The sequence below is a fragment of the Lepisma saccharinum genome, chromosome 10 (genome assembly GCF_977018435.1).
Source record: "Lepisma saccharinum chromosome 10, izLepSacc3.1, whole genome shotgun sequence".
NCBI lineage: Eukaryota > Metazoa > Arthropoda > Insecta > Zygentoma > Lepismatidae > Lepisma > Lepisma saccharinum.
The window spans coordinates 89667218-89686792 of record NC_139238.1 but is presented as its reverse complement, the minus strand read 5'-3'; the positions used below and the strand labels follow the sequence as shown (position 1 = coordinate 89686792).

At 42.2% G+C, this 19575-nt stretch overlaps 1 protein-coding gene across 3 annotated transcripts in view; it reads left to right on the top strand.

Moving 5' to 3' along the window:
• ich (zinc finger protein ichor) overlaps positions 1-19074 on the top strand; it is a 122362-nt gene extending 103288 nt beyond the window's left edge. For all 3 annotated transcript variants that reach the window (XM_083130094.1, XM_083130093.1, XM_083130095.1), the window contains exon 2: positions 16570-19074. In XM_083130094.1, the coding sequence (XP_082986220.1) occupies positions 16868-18223 (1356 nt within the window). In that variant the 5' untranslated portion in view covers positions 16570-16867 and the 3' untranslated portion in view covers positions 18224-19074. The remainder of the gene's footprint in view (positions 1-16569) is intronic.
• The last annotated feature ends 501 nt before the right edge of the window (positions 19075-19575 follow it).

Sequence of the window (19575 nt, the reverse complement as noted above, 5' to 3'; positions counted from 1 at the left end):
TTACGTCTCTTTCCTGCTACTTGCAGCCAGAGATGTGCCCTAGACTGTAAAGCTACGTCTATATGTAATCTGCTCGTAGAGGGGTCCAGGTGGTGTGGACCCGCTCGTAAGAGTTGCCAAGCATTGCAGGTAAATATTCTAAAGAATTAAAATGGTGTTTTGGCCATAAAATAAAATGAGTAAACACTTGTACGTCAATTCTGGTTTAACACAACAAACAAGAAAATAAGATTTGATTGTAATAAAGCAGTTTCTGCGATAATTAATACAAAATTATAATATTTATTTCTATTAATATTATTCATAATGAAATTATTGTTATTAATTGATGTTGTTGAACCTATTATTAGGGTCTCCCGCATGGTGTAGCTAGCGGTAACGCCTTCGTCTTGTAATTAAGGGGTCCCGGGTTCGATACCCGGTGTAGGTGCACTTTAAATTGTAGGCCCAGTCCCGATTAAGCTTTCTGTGCATTAAGTGGAGTTAAAAAACTAAAAAACTCATTCTATTATTCTTAATAATAATTTATGATCATTATTGTTGTTATTACATGTGAAACAACTAAATGTATTTCTGGATTCGTGTCTGCCTAGGTAAACAATGTAAATTATTTGTATTTGTATACGTCGCTTTTCCGACACTTTAAGCTAACCACGATGAGCAATTGTTGAAAAGTGAAGGAGACTCACAGAACCGGGACTCGAACTTGTGAAGTTTGGTGTCGAAATATGATAACCATTCAAGCAGTTTTTCTTATTTATTTGTCTGAAAAAATAGAAAAGCTGTAAACGATAGTTCCCGTCATTCTCTTCTTACGTGAATTTTAATCAATTCTATAATGTCTCATTCAAGACAAACACCATGTCCTATCCGGCATTCCAATCCAAGACCCTCCCCCCTGGGGTCGTAGCACGCTGTCCAATCCGTCACGGATGTCGGCACGTAGAATGTATACCCTGTCCCAGCTAACTGTGGAGCAAGGCTGCGCATAGCGTCAGAGAAGGCGAGGAAATCGAGTGGCCAGAGCAAAGCTGTACACGCTGCTGATAGGCTGGTAACTGCAGTCACTTTCCCCTCCTTCACGCAACACCTTTCGCTATCGCGTATTCATTGGTGGAGCCGTCTCGCGTCACTACTTGCGCAGAGACCTGTTTTCGTTCGCCTGCTCCACAGTTAGCTGGGACAGAGTATAGTCTCTTTGTGGACTCTTTCGGCGAAACGCGACGATGGGAAGGAACGACGTTTAAAGGAATTGACACACGCAAGGGAACATTCCAGGGCTCGAACCAGGGCTTTCTGTCGTCCATCCTCAACAGTTTAGTGTTCATGATGCCTCCTTGTAAGTAAGTTTTTTAGTGTTCAATCCGCAGTGGTTGGGTTTCTACTCCAAATTGCAGCTAAAGTCCTAATTAATCTCTACAGAACATTTTTCTGTGCCCCAAAATGGTTTTCTTTCAAAACTTTGCAATATGAAAGCAAGGAAAATGCCGTTGTCGTAGGAAGGTCTACAGTCAGACTTTTCATGTCTACCTCTCTTCCACGAGTACTGTACTCTAACGAGGTTCTTGCATTTGGACTCGCAACCAGTATAATCCTCTGTAGGATTCGTGTTGTATGCTGTCCATGCGTGTTTGTAATGATTATCCTTTCAACAATTCCATCACATCTTTCATGCTCATCTTCGCTATTAGCCAAAAGTGGCAAAAAAAGCTAAGTAAATTAAACTAAATCAACCAATCAACAGCAAGTGCACCTCTATTCGCCATATTCCGTCCACTATTCTGTTTTTTACATTTATCCTTCATACGTGTCTCCCTCTTTAGTCAGACCTTAGTGCATTTTCCAGTTCGTCGACTCTGCCTTTTCTCAGAATTCCTTAAAATATTTGAAACACTGAAGACAAAGAAATTTGAGATTTTCCGAAGAACAGCAGTTCCCTAAATGCCGGGCGCGGATCACCGTGGCGGAGTGGTTAGCACAGAGCCCTACGGTACCAGGGGTCCCGGGTTCGAATCTCACCAAGTCATGGGTGTTCTTTGTGAGTATGCCTTCCTCAGTTTCATCATAACTCATCATCATCATATTCGCTTAATTAAAGTGGCAGAAAGCGAAGTAAAGTGAACCAAATAAATCACACCCTAAATGTTGGGTGCCACAAAGAATTGAAGTTTCCCGACAATTCAGGCGACACAGGAGTCTACATTTCCCAAACGCCTCACAGACTGCGTATTCTTAAAAAGTCAAAAGAATTTCGAAATTTCTGGATGTTCTGACATTTTGAGACCTCCCTTCCCACAAAAAAAAAAGAGATTATATCACGAAATCGGCATCGTGGTTGGGAGAGATTTCCCCACTCTTAGCTCTTATGTTTCGGGATCCCTCACACCGTTATGCATCGCGTATCTATGATGACGTGACGTACACCCAACGGCGAAAGAACAGTACGCGAATTGTCCACCACCATTTTCATTCGGTCTGTATTACACAATGTGTTGACAATGAATTGAAATAATGACGTCAATAAGCAGAGAACAATGCCTGCTTCGAACAAACATAGTTTCATTCCTTAAAACAACACAGGATGTAGAAGAAAAAGGTAATGAAAATAGCTGTGGACAATTTGCTAAGCATTATCTTTGCCGTTGACTGTATTATTGCGCAGTGGTACAGTATGAGTGTGAACGTACACACTCCAATCCAGGCATCACAGCAAAAATCAAACATGTTGGTCCTCCATTGCCTGGCTTGATATACATGACGCAGTAGTAATAGTACGATAGAGCTCTTGGAAGTTAGGAAGGCATCCACCGGTCAGAATTCAAGGCTTGCAATTAAATTATTTGCAGCGGATGCATTTTCCTTGAAGGACGCCGCCGTGTGTGGATTGCACCATGTGATACCAACCAATGCTGATTCCCAACCAAATAACCTCCACATATGCGAGCCACACGTGCATATCACGAACATGATTCGGCGTCAGTGTCGTCTCGGTGGACTCCAGGGTGGGCGACATATTTCCATCTGGTCTCTGGTTCAATTGTCATGAGATTCTTTCGTCTTCCTTTTTTCTCCATTCCTTTATTTCCTTTTCTTTCTCTTCCTCCTCCCTCTCCCTGCCTTTTCACTTTCATTCATTCATTTCTCTCTCTCTTTCTATCTTCTCTTTCACTTTCGTTTCTTATCACTTTCTGTTTCTTTCTTATTTTTCTTCGCAGCAGTGGAGTAGTCGATGAGCATGGATTGATTTGGTTTATTTTACTTAGCTTTTTTGCCACTTTTGGCTAATCGCGAAGATGAGAATGAGTGATGATATGATGAAATTGATGAAGGGACACTTGCAAAGAACACCAATGCGCAGGCCAGGATTCTAACCAGGCAGTCGGTAGAGGGTCTTGACTGCCACGCGTGTAGTATCACTCATCACACCCAACTCAAGAGACCTACCTCTCTGTCAAAAGCGGTATTTCGTCTTCTGACGTCAGGCTAATAATTTCGTGGTTAGGCTAAATGTAATGTATTTATTGTAAGAGATTTAAACCCAACCAAAAAAGCATTCCGCACTGATGTCAGAAGTCGAGACCCGGATTCGATTCCCGGTGTGGTGTGCTAGAAGTTGGGAATTTTTCCGAAATTGCCTCTTCATAAAGTTGCTCTGAGACTCACCCAACTTCTAATAAACGGGTACCAAGGGGATAAAGGGTGGCCGGAGCATGGTGCTAATCACAACTCCTACAGAAATGGTCGTACCTCCATATTCTCTTCGTGGCACCTTTTGCCTTTTTTGTTTTCAATATCCAAATTCTTTCATTTTTCTTCCTTGAAAATGTTCTAAGTAGAAAACTGTTTTTGTGTCTGCAGAAACTGGGACTATTTCACGGGGCGCTCCCAGAACCCCGTCGCCCAGTTGATGACCCGCAACTCGTACAGCAGTGAGTAGTGGCTAACACTCCCTTCGATCAGAGGTAGCGAGAGCTACAAAACACCCCACCACGTCAGATTTCAAGTATGTATGACCCTTTATATTTTTCTGTTCAACCCCCACGGTATAGGTGGGTTTCATGTGACGTCAGGACGCGCACAGCCGCCATGTTTGCGGCCAATTCTATTTGTCGTTTACAAAATTTTCCGCGCACCTTCCCATCAATCGGTTCATCTCGGGCCATAAGGAAGCCTGTTCCACTCTGCCCCTCCCCTCCAGCGGCAGTACGATGCACAGGAGTCGCGGGTCTGGGCAGGCTCTTTTGGCTGTGGTTCCACTATATATGAAGTGTTCCCCACTGCCATTTTCAGAAATACAATAAACTCGCTGAGTCCCATCGCCGCTATCATTTGCTTCCAGACCTGATCCCGCTGCTAAGTCATGTTGCTATGCACGTATATGCGTAATTACTGTATATTAAACTTTTTTCTTCTGCCCCGTATAAATTGCTTCATTACCCAGGCCTGGATTCGAATCCGGGATCCCTGATGTCGTAGCATGCCGAGAAAACTGCTTCGCTAAGGACAGTGGCGTGCCCAGTAGGAGGGGGGTTTCCCGATGGCGCAGTGGTAGCGTCGTCGCCTTGTAATCAAGGACTTCCGGTTTCGATATCCGGTGGATCCCACTTCAATCTGTAGGTTCAGTCTCGATTAGCCTTAATGTGCATAAAGTGGACTTAAAACACTAACTCAATCAATTTCAAAAGGGGGGGGGACGTATAGTTGTTTTGTAGTCAATCCTCATTTTTCCATCTTTTCCTTCCTCTAACGTTCTTTCCTTTCGGAATACTGAGCCAAAGGGGGAGGGAGTATGACCACCAACCACGTGCCCCTTGAGCACGCCACTGGCCCATGTACATTGCAACATGCTGTGAAGGTGTATTGGGAGGGAGAGGTTGATCCCCGCACAACTCGATCATTTCTGGAAGTGATGTGAACGTCACCACGCTCCGGTCGCCTTTACCATCCACCACCCCCTAAAGTTGTCACTCCATGCAGGCATATTGCCAGAAAATTCGCACGTGTATCCGGATCTGATTTTCAAACAATTTCTTACTCGCTTATCGAACCCGGGATTCGTTTCCCCTAATTAAAGGATTTTTATTCGCCTGCCAAATCCAGTGTCTGTTAGTCGCTTTCCGAATCTAGAATGCGTTGCCCTATTCTCAAATCCAAGATTCGATGCCCGATACTTCAACGATTTTAACCTGGGTACAGAAACCAGACTTCTCCTGTGTGATATTGAATGGTGACTTTTTTGTTCTCTTTCCGCATCGGTGGAAGAAGGGGAGGGCAATTAGTACCAGCCGGTGAAAGCAAGACAACTGGCCGGAACAAATTGCATTAGGAAGACTTCAAGACACATTGGAGCTGCGGTTACGGAGCGTCATCACAGCATGCTCCATGTCATTAATAATTAATTAGCTGCGTTTTGAGATATCACTCTTGCATTAATGCAGCATTGTTAAGGGTCTATAGGATGAAAACGCTCCTCCGTCACTGAATTGTCAGCATGCCTTACAAAGAAGCTAGAAGTCTCGGGCTTGAATCCTCAGTAAGGAAAGAATTTATTAGTTTCATCGGTCTCATCGTCATGTTAACACAAGAGGTTTAATTGATTGATTGATTTGGTTTATTTTACTTCGCTTTTCTGCCACTTTTTTTGAAATCACGAAAATGTGGATGATGTGGTGAATTTGATGAAGACACACAAAGAACACGCATGCCCAGGCCGGGATTCGAACCCGGGACTCCTAGCGTCCTATCGCGCTGTGCTAACCACTCCGCCACGGTGACCGGCTGACACAAGAGGTAGGAACGAGGCACTTCACACTCACGTCAGACAGGTTGATCGGAATTTGAACTACAGTTCCCTTATCCGGGCAAGCTATTTTTGTAACGTGTCCGGGCAAGCAGTGTCTGTCGGACACTGCTTTGTTTTAAATGGATCTTGCCCTTCTCATGCGAGATTTTTATTTTTCATCACTGTGGAAACAAGCGAGTTACATGATATTTAATCTCATCATCATTGTTATGTCCATAATTATTGTATTCAGCATAATCATCGTAATTGCATGTTGTATTTCTTGCAGCATAGTACATGAAACATGTTAGGCCGGAAGGTAGTGTTAAGAAATAGTTTCATTTGATCATATATTTTTCATTTTTTCTATTTTAGCGTTAATAATATTTTTATGTAATACCTTATTAAATACTTTATTTTTTTATTAAACATGTGTTAATACACATTCAAGTAGAGTTCTTCACATATCAATTGTACACTGTGTCCGACAGACACTGCTTGCCCGTTTACGTAAGTGAAATCGAAAATATTTTTTACGCCTGACCTTCTTTATCAAACAGTCAAGTATTGTTAAATGAGAAAAAGAGAGTAACAATCAAAGTCAAAAAATATCACGTTCGCAGGAAGTATCGTTGGAGTATGTGACAAAAAATGTAAGCAACAGTGTCTGACAGACACTGGTTGTCCGGTTAAGGGTTAAAGCAGGATCCAAACCATTGTGCAATGTGCCTTCACCAGGGATCGAACCAGGAACCTCTTGAGTGCAAGGGAAACGCCATCGGGAAGACCTTAGAAATGTCGAGTAATGTAATCGAAAGAGATTAAAATAGCAGTAGGTAGCTATTTCAAGCCACTACGTTTTGTCTTTGTAGATCTAGTAGTTTCTGAAATCACTGACGAATGAGTTTTAACCTTTAAAAAGATGTCGGTATTGCTGCTACAACTACTTGCGTCTTCTTCTTCTTCTAAGAGAACCAAACCCAGCAAGCCTAACCTAATCACTGATGGTGTTTAAGTTGTGTGCGATAAGTGTGCCCCCCCACCCCCATCCCGCACAAAGCTACCAACCAACGGCAATGCTTAAAACAGTTGTAGCAGCGATCACTACCTTAAAACAGAACGAATCAAGAAAATCGAAATATTTGCCGCAGTTGGTGACTTTGAAGACTCCAGAGTTGGAAACCCTGCGCGTGCGTCATCGGCAGGAGCTGGTCTCCACTCCAGCACGCTGTGCCGAATACAAGTTGTCATGCCGCTTGGTAAATGGGGTAATTGTTTTCTCACAATTGTTGATCCGGGTTGTTCCGAGCGTCTTTACCAGGTCACGGTGGCTTCCTCGCTTCGGATATAAACGAGCGCTTACACGCAGTAAATAAAATGTCGTACGCGATGGGGAAAAAGGAGAAAAAAAACCTGTCGTGTTCTCCCACGATCAAGCCTATCCAGCCACGCGTCTGGATCGCAGGGTGTTTGCAAAGTACACTGGTACCAATTTGCCTTTTAACATTTTTGCTAGTGTCAGTGCTATGTAAATGCTTCCAAAAATCTTACAGCAGACAGTAGTTCACACGGAAGCATTTCATGTAAAATTCCGGATAGCTTCTGCAATGCGATGTATAATGTATACAGCACGAAAGGCACACCAAGATTGAAACAACTAACATAATACTTATCGGCTTTTAAAATGTGAAGTGATACGTTGCTTAAATCTCACTCGGCCGTCGTTACATCTGCACTCGTGACCTAGAGCTCGCTTGTGATTGGATATGCTACGGAAATATGACCAATTCTATCCTTGAGAAATGCCATAAGATTTTTCACTACACGGTAACAGTTTGGTCATGGCATAAATGTTAAGAAAAATGCTTTCGTCTAAGCCTAACTTGAGTGTATTGATTGATTTCACCACAGCCTGTAACGTAATGCAAGTGACGCGTTACCGAAATTACGCGAGTAATGATAACGGTACTTCATTACTTTGCGTTACGTTGATAAATTCAAAACTTGAGAATTTATGCCAGATCAAATCATGGTTTGTTGCGTTCTCGGAAACTTGGGGATGTAAAGGTACATGACAAAACCTGCACCACAGAAAGGATGTGTTTCTTCTGTAAACAGTTTGTATTCTTGTTATTTTGCGTCACGTTTCTGCCACTTTGTCTAATGGCGGCGATGAGTGATTACATGAAACTGATGAACGGGAGTTACAAAGAACACTAAAGAACTCGAACTCAGGATTCTTGGATGGCGAGTTCGAAAGTCGACCACTTGAAGCGCTGTCAACGAGTTAGCATAAGCAGTGAAATGTCTACACTGTAACGGTAGCACGTACTTTTACAACCAAAGTAACGATAATTTACACATTACTCTTTTTAAAGTAACTTACCCAGCTCTGGATTTCACGACGTGGTATAGACCTATACTGCGAATAGGTGAGTGGGATTTAGCAAGCTAGAATAAGTAGGAGTGGCTAAAGTTGCTGCTTTTGCAGATCTCACATTGTAGATGTTCGCTTCACCATTTGTGTAGGGCTATGCACAACCCTGCCCGATGGTGTACTGGTTACGTCGTTGCCTTGTAATCAAGGGGTGTCTGGTTCGACAACCGGAGGAAGTACGTACCGATTCTTTAGTCAAACTCGTACTACGATGCTTAAAAATCTGTGAAATTCGCGACAAACGCTTAACACCGCCAAGCCGAAATTCGCGTTATTTCGAGGTTTTCTATGTAGGAAACGTATAATTTTGTACACTTTCGCGAATACAAAAGATTAATATGTCTGTTTTTTGTGCTCATTCTCATTGTTGCGATGACCGTGAATAGCAAGGCGCCGTAATTTAGCTAAAATACAATAAGTGTCCTTCTTGAACAATCTACCAGCTACCTTGACTAGTACCTATAACCTCAAAAAATAAATACACGATTTATGATAAATGAAACAATTATTCGTTTCCTCATCGAAGCTGACCAACTTTCACTTCCGTCCAGTGAGTAAGTAATTAATGCAATAATATCCGGAGAATTATTATTGGCTTTGTACACTGGATTCTTTGTTCTTTGGAATGAACAATGTCTTTGCACAAACGGAAGTCAATTTGTCGATGTGTTTTTCCAACATCGTCAGGGTAAAAACTATCATGGTGGTATTTCATAAACGTGTGACTTTTATTTTTTCCTTTTAGGAGAAGCAGATTCAGAATGGGACGTGGAAAGTTTTGGTGCAATGTTTGGAAAATTCAATTTTCCCCAATTCAGGAAAACTCACGTTCTCGAAGAAACAAACTGATGACGACATTTTCCTATTCAGTCCACTTTATTTCCTGTGCGCTATTATAATTGGGCACGTGAACAAGTTACTGACGATCTTTGCACCACTAATCAATCCAGAATAATCTCTCTGTCCACAAACTGGAAATCAAACTGCTCTCCCGGGAAGGTACACCTAGGTAGATCCACAACCTAACGAACTACGCTGATTGGATTTAGTGGTTATGACTTATGGCGGACCATTAACGTTAACAATCTTTCTTAAATGATTAGAAATGAACCTCTTTCTTTTCATACAATGTTAACTGCTCAATAAAAACCTAAATCATAATAATGATCAACGAAATATAATGTAATATATTTTTAATTATTAGAAATGGGTCGAAAAAAACCGAGAACACGGATGTATTCTAAGGGAGGAGAGTTAGGGTTCAAATCCGCCGAATCTTGTGGCTTGTTGGAGTAATGCCTATTCAGAAACCAACATCGGTAACTAATTTTCAAATACTTATCCAAAGCATCAGATATGTACAACAGGGAACAATGCTGAGAGAATACTTCCTTGAGAGAATCGAACCAGAATTTTCAGATATTTGGAATTCCTCAAACTTGTGCGAAACAGGTTTTATTCTCGGAATTTCATCGACCCCGTCCTCTTCCCAGTGTTGTTCCTGGCTCAAATTGAAAATTCCTTTTAAATTGCTCCAAAATTCCCTTTCCGGTCTTAATATTCCCTGTGTTGTTGGGATACTCCTCTGACAAGAGTTCGAACCTTGGCTTCTCAGCACGTTACGCTCATCCCCTCCAGAGATCGGTGTTATACGTATATAAACTAATCTTATACCTGGTTCCACAAAACATATGCTTGTATATTTAGTACCTAAAGTATAAGAGCAATTATGGGTCCTCCTCCCCCTCCTGTAAGTATTTCCTGTCTACGGTCAGGTCCGATACCCAGTGGAGGCACATGACACAGTGGTTCGGATCAAAGGTTAAACCAGGGCTCGAAAAATCCCAGTCACCAGGTCGCCATGGCGACTAAAAGTTTCAGCCTGGCGACTATGATCTTTTGCTGTAATGTTACCGTTCTTTTAAGTTTGCATGTACGAAATTTTGAAGAGTCTGAGTTCAAATTGCAGTACAGCGTAAGTTAGCAAATGATTTTTTTGAAAAACTCAATATGCTGACCAAGGCAGAAATTTATTTTATTTTAAAACATAAACTAAACGTAACGTTTCAACCTTCTAACAAGGTCTACTTCAGACTCTGTACTAAATGCAAAAGACCTTGCTAGAAGGTTGAAACATTACGTTTATTTTATGTTTTAAAATAAAATAAATTTCTGCCTTGGTCAGCATATTGAATTTTTCATATCATGGAAACAAGGCTTAATGGTGTTATGATTTTTTTTATCAACGTTGTGAACATTTCATAGAATCAGTAAATATTCCTTACTCTTTGTTCCCCAACCCCTAATTTTCTGCTTTCTCACATGATTTAGCAATGTTTTGAATACGGTGACGCTCAACTTCTTATACAAGTAGTATGCACAATTGCCAGTAGGTGGTTTCCTGGCGCCTGAATTTCAGAGCTGGCGCCTAGCTCTGATGAAGATTTTTCGAGCACTGGGTTAAACTAGTATAGGTCCATTCCCGATTAGCCTGTCTGAGCAAAAAGGCAACGCTATTACTGATTTAACCTGGCTGGTTACTCGAGGACACTTGTTAATATAGAGCATTTCAATTAAGATATTTTACTTAAACAACTACTTCAAAGCCATTGCGAACAAGAGAAAAGTAAACTGAGTGTGTCTATCGCGATAAGAACCCAAACCTTACAATTATTAACGGAAGCTGACATGTGAATGGATAGAACAACTTTCCCGCAAATCTCACTGGCCAATATTGTAGTTACACTTTTGCTCCACAGATGGCAGGAGAACTCTCAAAATTCCAACCTTGCAAGGATGTAGAAGTTTCGAAACAGTTCACAGATGGCTCTGTGTTACTCTATCCTATACTTAAATCAGAATGTTTTGAATTTCAAGTATTTCTCTCACAAACTATGAAAAGAAATAGAAAGGATTAGAAGAAAGGAAAGGTTTTTTTTTGTTAGTTGTCCCTTTATTTGTATTTTGTGTTTTTTTATTCTACTATTGTCGGAGAATAACCTTACACTTGCATAGTTTATACGCGAGGACATTTGACATTTTGTGCAATAACAAATTATACAAGTGTCTAGGAGTATGACTTCACAACGGAAATTAAAGAAGATCCAAATATCATGCATTCTTCATGCGTAAGAAAGAGAAAATAGGTTTTTTCAGTAGTCAATCCAATCCAATGTTTTGCCATCTTTTCATGCATTTGACATTTTCATTTTCTTTTTTCTGTCGGTAGATAGACCCGATCTCTCAAAGGGCTGTTGCGCCACGAGTTATTATTATTAAATGCTATGTAAATTCTTCCAAAAATCTTATAGTAGGCAGTACTTTACACGGAAGCATTTCATGTAGCATTCCGGCTAGTTTTTGCGATTGCGATGTATAATATATACATCACACCGAACTGTGGTTAGAGCACGGCGTTTACAATTGAAAAAACTAAAATTTTCTTTCATACGTGTACCGTATACGCTATAATGTATTATTTAAACCACGCCGTTGATTTGTAACTAATACCTTTTGATAGCAAACGTTATTCCTCTCGGTTGAATAGTTATCGGGTTTTAAAGATGTGAAGTGATACATTGTTTACATCTCACGCGGCCGCCATTACAACTGTACACGTCACCTAGAGGACGCTTCTGATTGGTTATGCTACAAAAAATGCTACGGAAGCAGGAGTGATTCTATCTTTGAGAAATGCCATGGTATCTGAAATACCATAAGCAGTGGCGTATACTGAGTCTAAAGTCTGGGCTATCTGACTGTGTCACGTGGTCCTAGGCTATGAATAGAAATAAGTTTACCAACTCCTAAGAAATCAGGTTGCCAACTCATAAGTAATCAGGTTGCCAACTCATAGGAAAACAGGTTTCCAACTCATAAGAAATCAGGTTGCCAACTCATAAGAATTCAGGTTGCCAACTCATAAGAATTCAGGTTGCCAACTCACAAGAAATCAGGTTGCCAACTCCAGAATCACCATCATCAACTCACTGATATGAATAATTTTATTTACAATTTCTTTTTCTCCTGCATTTTATTCTCTAGGCTTCGCAGATAGCTTAGCTATCCTAAAATATACGCTCCTGACCATAAGATTTTTCACTTTACATGGTACCATTTTGGTCAGGTCATAAAAGTTAAGAAAAAAATGCTTTCGTCTAAAGCGGGCCTAAGAATGAACAAATGGTTGAGTAATTTTGATTGATTTGTTGTTTTGAGTCCACTTTATGCACAGAAAGGCTAATCGAGAGTGTACATACAGTTTAAAGTGGGATCCGAAGCACTTGTGCCTCCACCGGCACAAGGCGAAAAAGAACAAATGGGCTCTAAGACATATGAAGAAAGACGAAAATCGGGAAAAAGAAAGGAAGACAAAAAGAGGTAAAATTACAAATACAAATAACACATACAAATATGATACGCTGTAAAACAGTTTAAAGCAGGCCTCTCCGATAGCGTAGTGATTACGATGTCGCCTTCTAATCAAAGCTATATTGTATATTTCAAATTGTGGATTCAGTCCCGATTAGTGTGCCTGAACACAGGGTGGACCTAAGCAAACTTTGCTCGTTTATGCGCATCAGGTTTGGCAACACTGCTGCAGAGAGGAGTTGTGTGCCGGAGAAATACATTATGCCTATGAAAGAATTATTTTGTTTGTTCTCTCGGGAATATCAAACATCCAATGGCGTAGAAAAGTGGATGGACAGAAAAAGGACACTTTGAACAATTTCATACTCTCTTGTCCAGCTCGTGCATCCCCGATGGCGTAGTTGTAACGTCGTCGCCATGTAATCAAGGGGTTCCGGGTTCGATACCCGGTGAAGGCACATGGCACGGATCCTACTTTAAATTGTAGGTCCAGTCCCGATTAGCCTTTCTGTGCATAAAGTGGACTTAAAAAACAAATCAACCAATCTCTTGTCCAGCCGGGGTTTTTTATAGCAGTGCCCATTCCGACCATATTGAAATCAATGCCCAACTGTTGCAAAACTCGGTCGTTCCCTTAACTAATGAAATTGCAAACATTGTTGCAAATACTCCTTACCACCACGACAGAAAGTCATCGTTCCACCCGACCCTAGAAATCTCCCACGATTTCAATATGTCCTAACGGTCATTGACGTCATCGTCGGAATGTCATTGCCATTCTAGAAAGGGTCGTTGCGCGCAGAAATACCCTCAGCGACGCCGTTTTGCCCCTCTGCGGGTAAACATCCGCCATGGCATGACGGAGCACGCGGATTCCCACAGAACGGTGTCAAAAAATACAACGAGCGGAGAAAGTGGAGAAATTTGGTGACCGAGAAATCCTGATGAACGTCTGCATGCGGGCGAGGAATGATAAAAGTGCTTTATGGAGAGCCACGTGACCGCAATGCAACGATCGAAAAGTCTCGCTCTGATTACGAAATTCTTGTATTCCATTTTTTTCTTGTTCCTTTTCCCCAAGACTTCCCACAAAGGCTTTTAAAATCCTGAACTGCCTCACCGTAATCTTTTGTGTGACCGGAAATAGGGTCGAGCGGTTTCTGCCCCCTCCTCTTAATTCCATGCCATCTTTCTTAGTTTCTATGTTCAAAAACCTTTTGTTCTTATCGAAGTCAGCTATATCGTCCTGACCAACAGAAACAGGTTCAAATGCTTTGATTTCACCTTAACCCGAAACTCAAACATGCGTATTTTGCTTTACTGGCGTTCAAAACTTTGATATTGTGTGACCAGGAGCTCATAATGTTTATTTTCTTTATACATTTTCCAAAACTTAATGTGTGGGCTGGTATTTCTTATGGTTTCCAAATTGTCTTGTTTATTTTATTGATGTTTTATACTTTGATATTGTTTGGTCAAGAATGTTCCATTAACTTCATAGATGTTTTAGGGGCACGAATTTAGGACACCCAAAACATTTCATTTTCGAGATGTTAAAAACTTTGATATTGTGTAGGTAAACAATATTTATTCCCTTTTATAGATGTTCCAAACGCTGATATTGTGTAGAAATGGCCCCATGATGGCTTTCAAAATGTTTAATTTACAAGATGCTTCAAAACTGATCTGTAGACAGGAACTCGAAATGGTTTTCAATATGTTTGCTTTCTTTCTAGATGTTCCAAAGCATTGAACTTGTGTAGCTTGGAACTCACAATGGCTTCCAATATGTTTAATTTAAGTTAGTATGTTCCAACATTTTATATGCAACCAGAACTTGAAATGCATTCCAAAATGTTTTACTTTAAAGATGTTAAAAACTTTGATGTAGTGTAGGTAAAATCTCAAAATGACTTGCAAGAAAGTGTATTTCCCTTTACAGTTGTTCCAAGCTCTGATAATTTGTAGACAGGAACTCATGATGTCTTCTTATTATTTCATTTACAACTTACATGATCCATAGGTAGAAACTTGTGATGCCTTTCAAATGTTTCATTTACATCATAGATGTTCAAAAACTGCTGTTTTGTGGCCAGGAACTCATAATGGCTTCCAAAATGTTTGTTTATAGTTGTTCCAATACTTTGATATTGTGTAGACAAGAACTCGTAACGGCATATTTCCCGTGCGCGTTGCAATGTGCAGGTGATGTGGCGGTATGAGCCCCACACATACAGAATCTCTGCCATTAGTGGAGATGATGTGATCACCATCACGTTCTGCCCGTCCTTTCCCCCAAGAGTTATCCCCAGGTATTCATTTATCAGGGGCTGGGTGAACCCCAGAATCGCTCTTTGCAGAAATCATTGTTTGGTTCCCACCTAAAATCGCCCACCTAGGAAATCGAACACGGGGCGCATTCAGACGCTCAGCCACTGGACGAAAGTGATTCGATTAGAAAATGCTACTGCAAATGTAGATAGCAGTAATTTTCATCCAAACTAGTAATGTCTTAAGGCTCGGCTGGACCTTTGGCATGCAAATGGGCGATTTTTTTCAAATTCTCCTCTCCATTCGAAAAACTTCTTGGATATTTCAAAAAATGAAACGTTACATCAGCTTATAATTCCTTCTAGAGCATTGACGTGAAATTTCGTGTAGTTTTCTTTCACTGTTGTCTAGCTATTATCAATAGTTTTGTGATTACATAAGTATTAAACTATTGATAATATCTAGACAACAATGAAAGAAAACTACATGAAGATTCACGTCAATGCTCTAGAAGGAATTCTAAGCTGATGTAGTGTTTCATATTTTGAAATATCCAAGAAGTTTTTCGAATGGAGAGGAAAATTTGAAAAAAATTCGCCCATTTACATGCCAAAGGTCCAGCCGAGCCTTAAATAGGGTGGGAACAGCTCCAATTCTTTAGAATTTGAAATGTAGTCGTTTTTTGAAACGCGACATAATCTTTGGTGAAGGTCTTTGGCGAGACAGTTCCAACGGCAAGCCGACATTTAACGTTTATAAAGGGTGGGCCATAATTCACAAAGGGGTTGCAACACTGAATAATGGCCATGTTAATTATGGGAATATCTAATTTGTTTGTTATGTAGAAAATAGACACACGGGAAAAATTTTGGACCACCATTCAGCATGATGGAGCCACAGCGCACACAGCCAGGGACACGATGACGCTGCTTCGGACCATTTCGGACATCGAAATACACACATTCATTGGCCTCCACGTTCGCCAGACTTGAAGAAACAGATTTCTATCTTTGGGGATACCTCACAGAACGGGTGCATGCTAAAAAACTCCAGATAATCCTTGCATGCGAAGTCAATAATGGTGGACATTTACGTGAAATAATGTTTCATACATAGATGACAGAAATCACCCATATGTTGTGTACATAATACCAGGATATCAATAAATATGCCAAAGTATGCTCTATTGAAACCCATGCGTGACTTATAGCCCACCTTGTATCTTAATTATTGTAAAATGTAATAACCAGTGTACATACTGTATATTGTAGAAGGCAAGTACAGGGTGTCCCAGTTAAAAATAGCCCACCTGCGATCAACAGTTACATGCCAAGGATCATGAAAAGTAATGAGGTGTGTGTACTGATGACCTTGAATACATACCACGGTTCACGTTACAATTGACTATTCCATTTTACTGGTGCAGTATAGCGGTCATTTGCCTCATAGAGCCGGGCTACTTTTAACTGGGCAACCTGTAGAAAGTAAGGCTGGTACACTCGCGGACACTTCTGAGTTGAAATGATCCGGTGTGGTTTGTACAACACAGAAATGTCCGTGACTGTCCAAAGAATGGTTTCGGTGGTGTTTTGGTTCCTGCTTCTTCTGTGACTGTCAAGTACTTCCACGTCTTTGCCTTTCTTCTCTTCTGTCATTTCTTGCGATGTTTGTAACTTGAAGAGCACTAAAGTGTCTTTTTCCGTTGCAGGTGGCAGAGGCATAGCCGTTCCCTCACTGACCCCACGATGATTCCGAACGAGAGTCCAGGCTCCTGACGCCCCCGCGTGACGCAGTGGCTACCCCAAAAAGGCAGCTGAGTGAATGGACGAAGACGAGTGTTTGTGTGTGCGTGTGACGTCAAGACGAAGCAGTTCTGCCCGCCGATATCCGTGGCTTGCGCTGGTGACCGACGAACGGGCGTTGAGTTGGAGCTGTCGTGGGATAGCGCCTCCTGCCCCTCCCCGGGCAACTCTCTTCCACCGGATCGGACCACATCTCCCGCTGACATGAAGTTCAACCAGTCGGATTGCGGACCAGTGGATGCGTTGCTGACTTGGGGAGGAGACCACTTTCTCGACAACAAGCTGGATCCAGTGGACTCGGTGGATGGCGGGGCGAAGGCAACGATGGATGCCTTGGACAGTTTGCTCCTCACGGGGTCGCCCCCCAGTTCGAACTTCGCCGAGCTAAAGCCGTTGCCGCCATTCTCGACCTACACGGGTAACATCACGGTCAACGGGATGGGCAACGGCGGAGTCAACCACTACCAGCCCGCGCCGTCGCCGCAGAGCACCATGGGAGTCCCTAGCAGCACGTCCGGTCGGCAACCGTCCATCGAGGCCAACAACAACAACCCCACCCTGTACAAGTGCATGCCGAGCCAGAGCAACGGCGCCGCCATCTACTACGCCAACCCGAACGAGCAAGTGTCCTCCAGCGCGGACGGGGTGGTCAGCGGGAACATCCTCATGAAGCAGGAACCGGTGGACTACATCCTGGGGGCACCGGACATCGAGGACATCGCCGCCATCATAGGGAACGCCATCGCCGACACGACCGTCCCCAACGTGAACGTGGAGGGTTTAGATCCGGCGGACACGAGGGACAGTTGGATGGACCTCGACGCGTGGATCGACACGGCATGTTCCGCCGACAAGCACGAAGGCTTGGAGATGAACGCTCAGTTCGTGAGCCCCTCTCTTCCCGTCGCGTCGTCGACGTTGCAGACGCTTTTGACTCAGGGCCCCAGCCATACGTACAACAACCAACCCCACCACCAAACGCAACTCATAAAGAGAGACTATCACAATCACATGCCTCTACTCCAGAGCCGGCTGCAGAACGGCGGGCTCTCGAACGGGTTGGGCAAGGCCGACGAGTACGGGCTGAAGTCCGATCCCAGTTACGGCATCAAGATAGAGGCTCCGTACAGCCCCCCGTGTGTCATAAACAAGGACATTCTCCCCCACACGACCCACGCGAGCCCTCCCGGTCACGTGAGCACGACGGACACCTCGGGGGTGCTCAACGGACGGTTCCAGCGGAAGCAGCCGTACATCAGGACCCCCGGGATGAAGGACCTCAACGGATCCCTGGACGGGTTCCCGAAGATCAAACCCAAGAGTCGGTCGGGGAAGAGCAGCAAGCTGGGTGGTGCCTACACGGACGGCGCCAAGGAGAAGCCCGTGCACCGCTGCACCATCTGCAACAGGGGGTTCCTCAACAAGTCCAACATCAAGGTGCACCTGCGGACCCACACGGGGGAGAAGCCGTTCAGGTGCGAGACGTGCGGGAAGGCGTTCAGGCAGAAGGCTCATTTGATAAAGCACCAGCAGATCCACAAAAGGGTGGGTCGCGATTGAGTGTCTTTGCCCCCCGCAGCGCCTGCCTGCCTGCCAAAGAACTAACGCGAGACTGCGCAGGCCAGGCGAGTGTCTTGATCCGCACATCGAAATCGCCGCCCTCCAAGTCCGACCGATCGGTGGTTAGATCGGTGCAGCGAGAGGGCCAGACTGATTCGTGTCGTGTTCTTCTTCTCAGGTGAGCCAAAGAATTTCTGCTACAGATGCAACTCGACCTTCAAAAAGTGTTGCCTTTCCCGACGATGCTTTCCCTCTATCTGTAAGAACAAAAAAAGACAAAAAAATGGTATCTATTTTTGTAACGTATGTGTTAGGTTTCTTGTGTATAATTTCTTAATTTATATGATTGTAGGAACTTGAATGTCTGTGTTTTTATTTTAACTACGTTTGCGGACAGTATCACGACACACCACAGTGCTCAAAACGATCTAAAATATACAAAAAAAGGCATTTCAGTGTATTAATAATATATATACAAGTAAGGAATGTTTCCTTCGAACTATTTATTTCTGCTTTTCTTACAAATACTGAAATAGAAGCATCGATGTTAGTTCTTGCCTCATCTGATTCTATTAATTGCAAACCACAAGTTCAACAAAGATGTGTGTTTATATATGATCGCATGTTAAGTTCAAAATTGTAATTTTTTGTAAATAGTATAGATGATTTTTTTTAGAGGACCATTTCTCTCCCTCTGGACAAGCTGCATGCTATGTAATTTTGTCATATGCTTTTTTGTTTACTGTTTCTTATCTTATTTTATTTCCTGCGTAATTTTTAAGTGTCAAAAATATTGTGAAGAGTAGAAATAAGTACAAGTATGGTTTGTGTGATGTAAGTGTATTTTTTTTTTTAAAGAAAACAGACAAAGTACGCATTAAAGGGAGACAAGTGGGAGCCTTGGATGGATGGCATGGGAGGGGGCTTGGTTTTTTATGTCTGCTTATTGTTAACATCTTAATTTCCTCACCGCATAAAGACACATTACTATTTATCTTTGTAAAGTATAAATATATATTTGTATATGTTATTTAAAGTCGAGAAAGTGCAATGTGGACTTGTTTTAAAGTTTGGTCACTCATGTTACAATTTTTATTACAAATTAGAGATTGTTGGTTACAAACCCGAGGATATCAAAGCAAACTTTGTATTAACGCATTAAAATGCATAAAAACACTATGGCATGTATGAATTCCTTAGGCAAAAGTTGCTGCTCCGTTTCTTTCCCATTACGAACTGAGAGGCCCGTCCCTTTGAAAATTTCTCAGTTTTCTAAATAATTTGTTTCACCAATTAAGTTTTCGGTATTGAATGCACAGCTTTTCCACATGGTAATAGCTACACCGCATGCC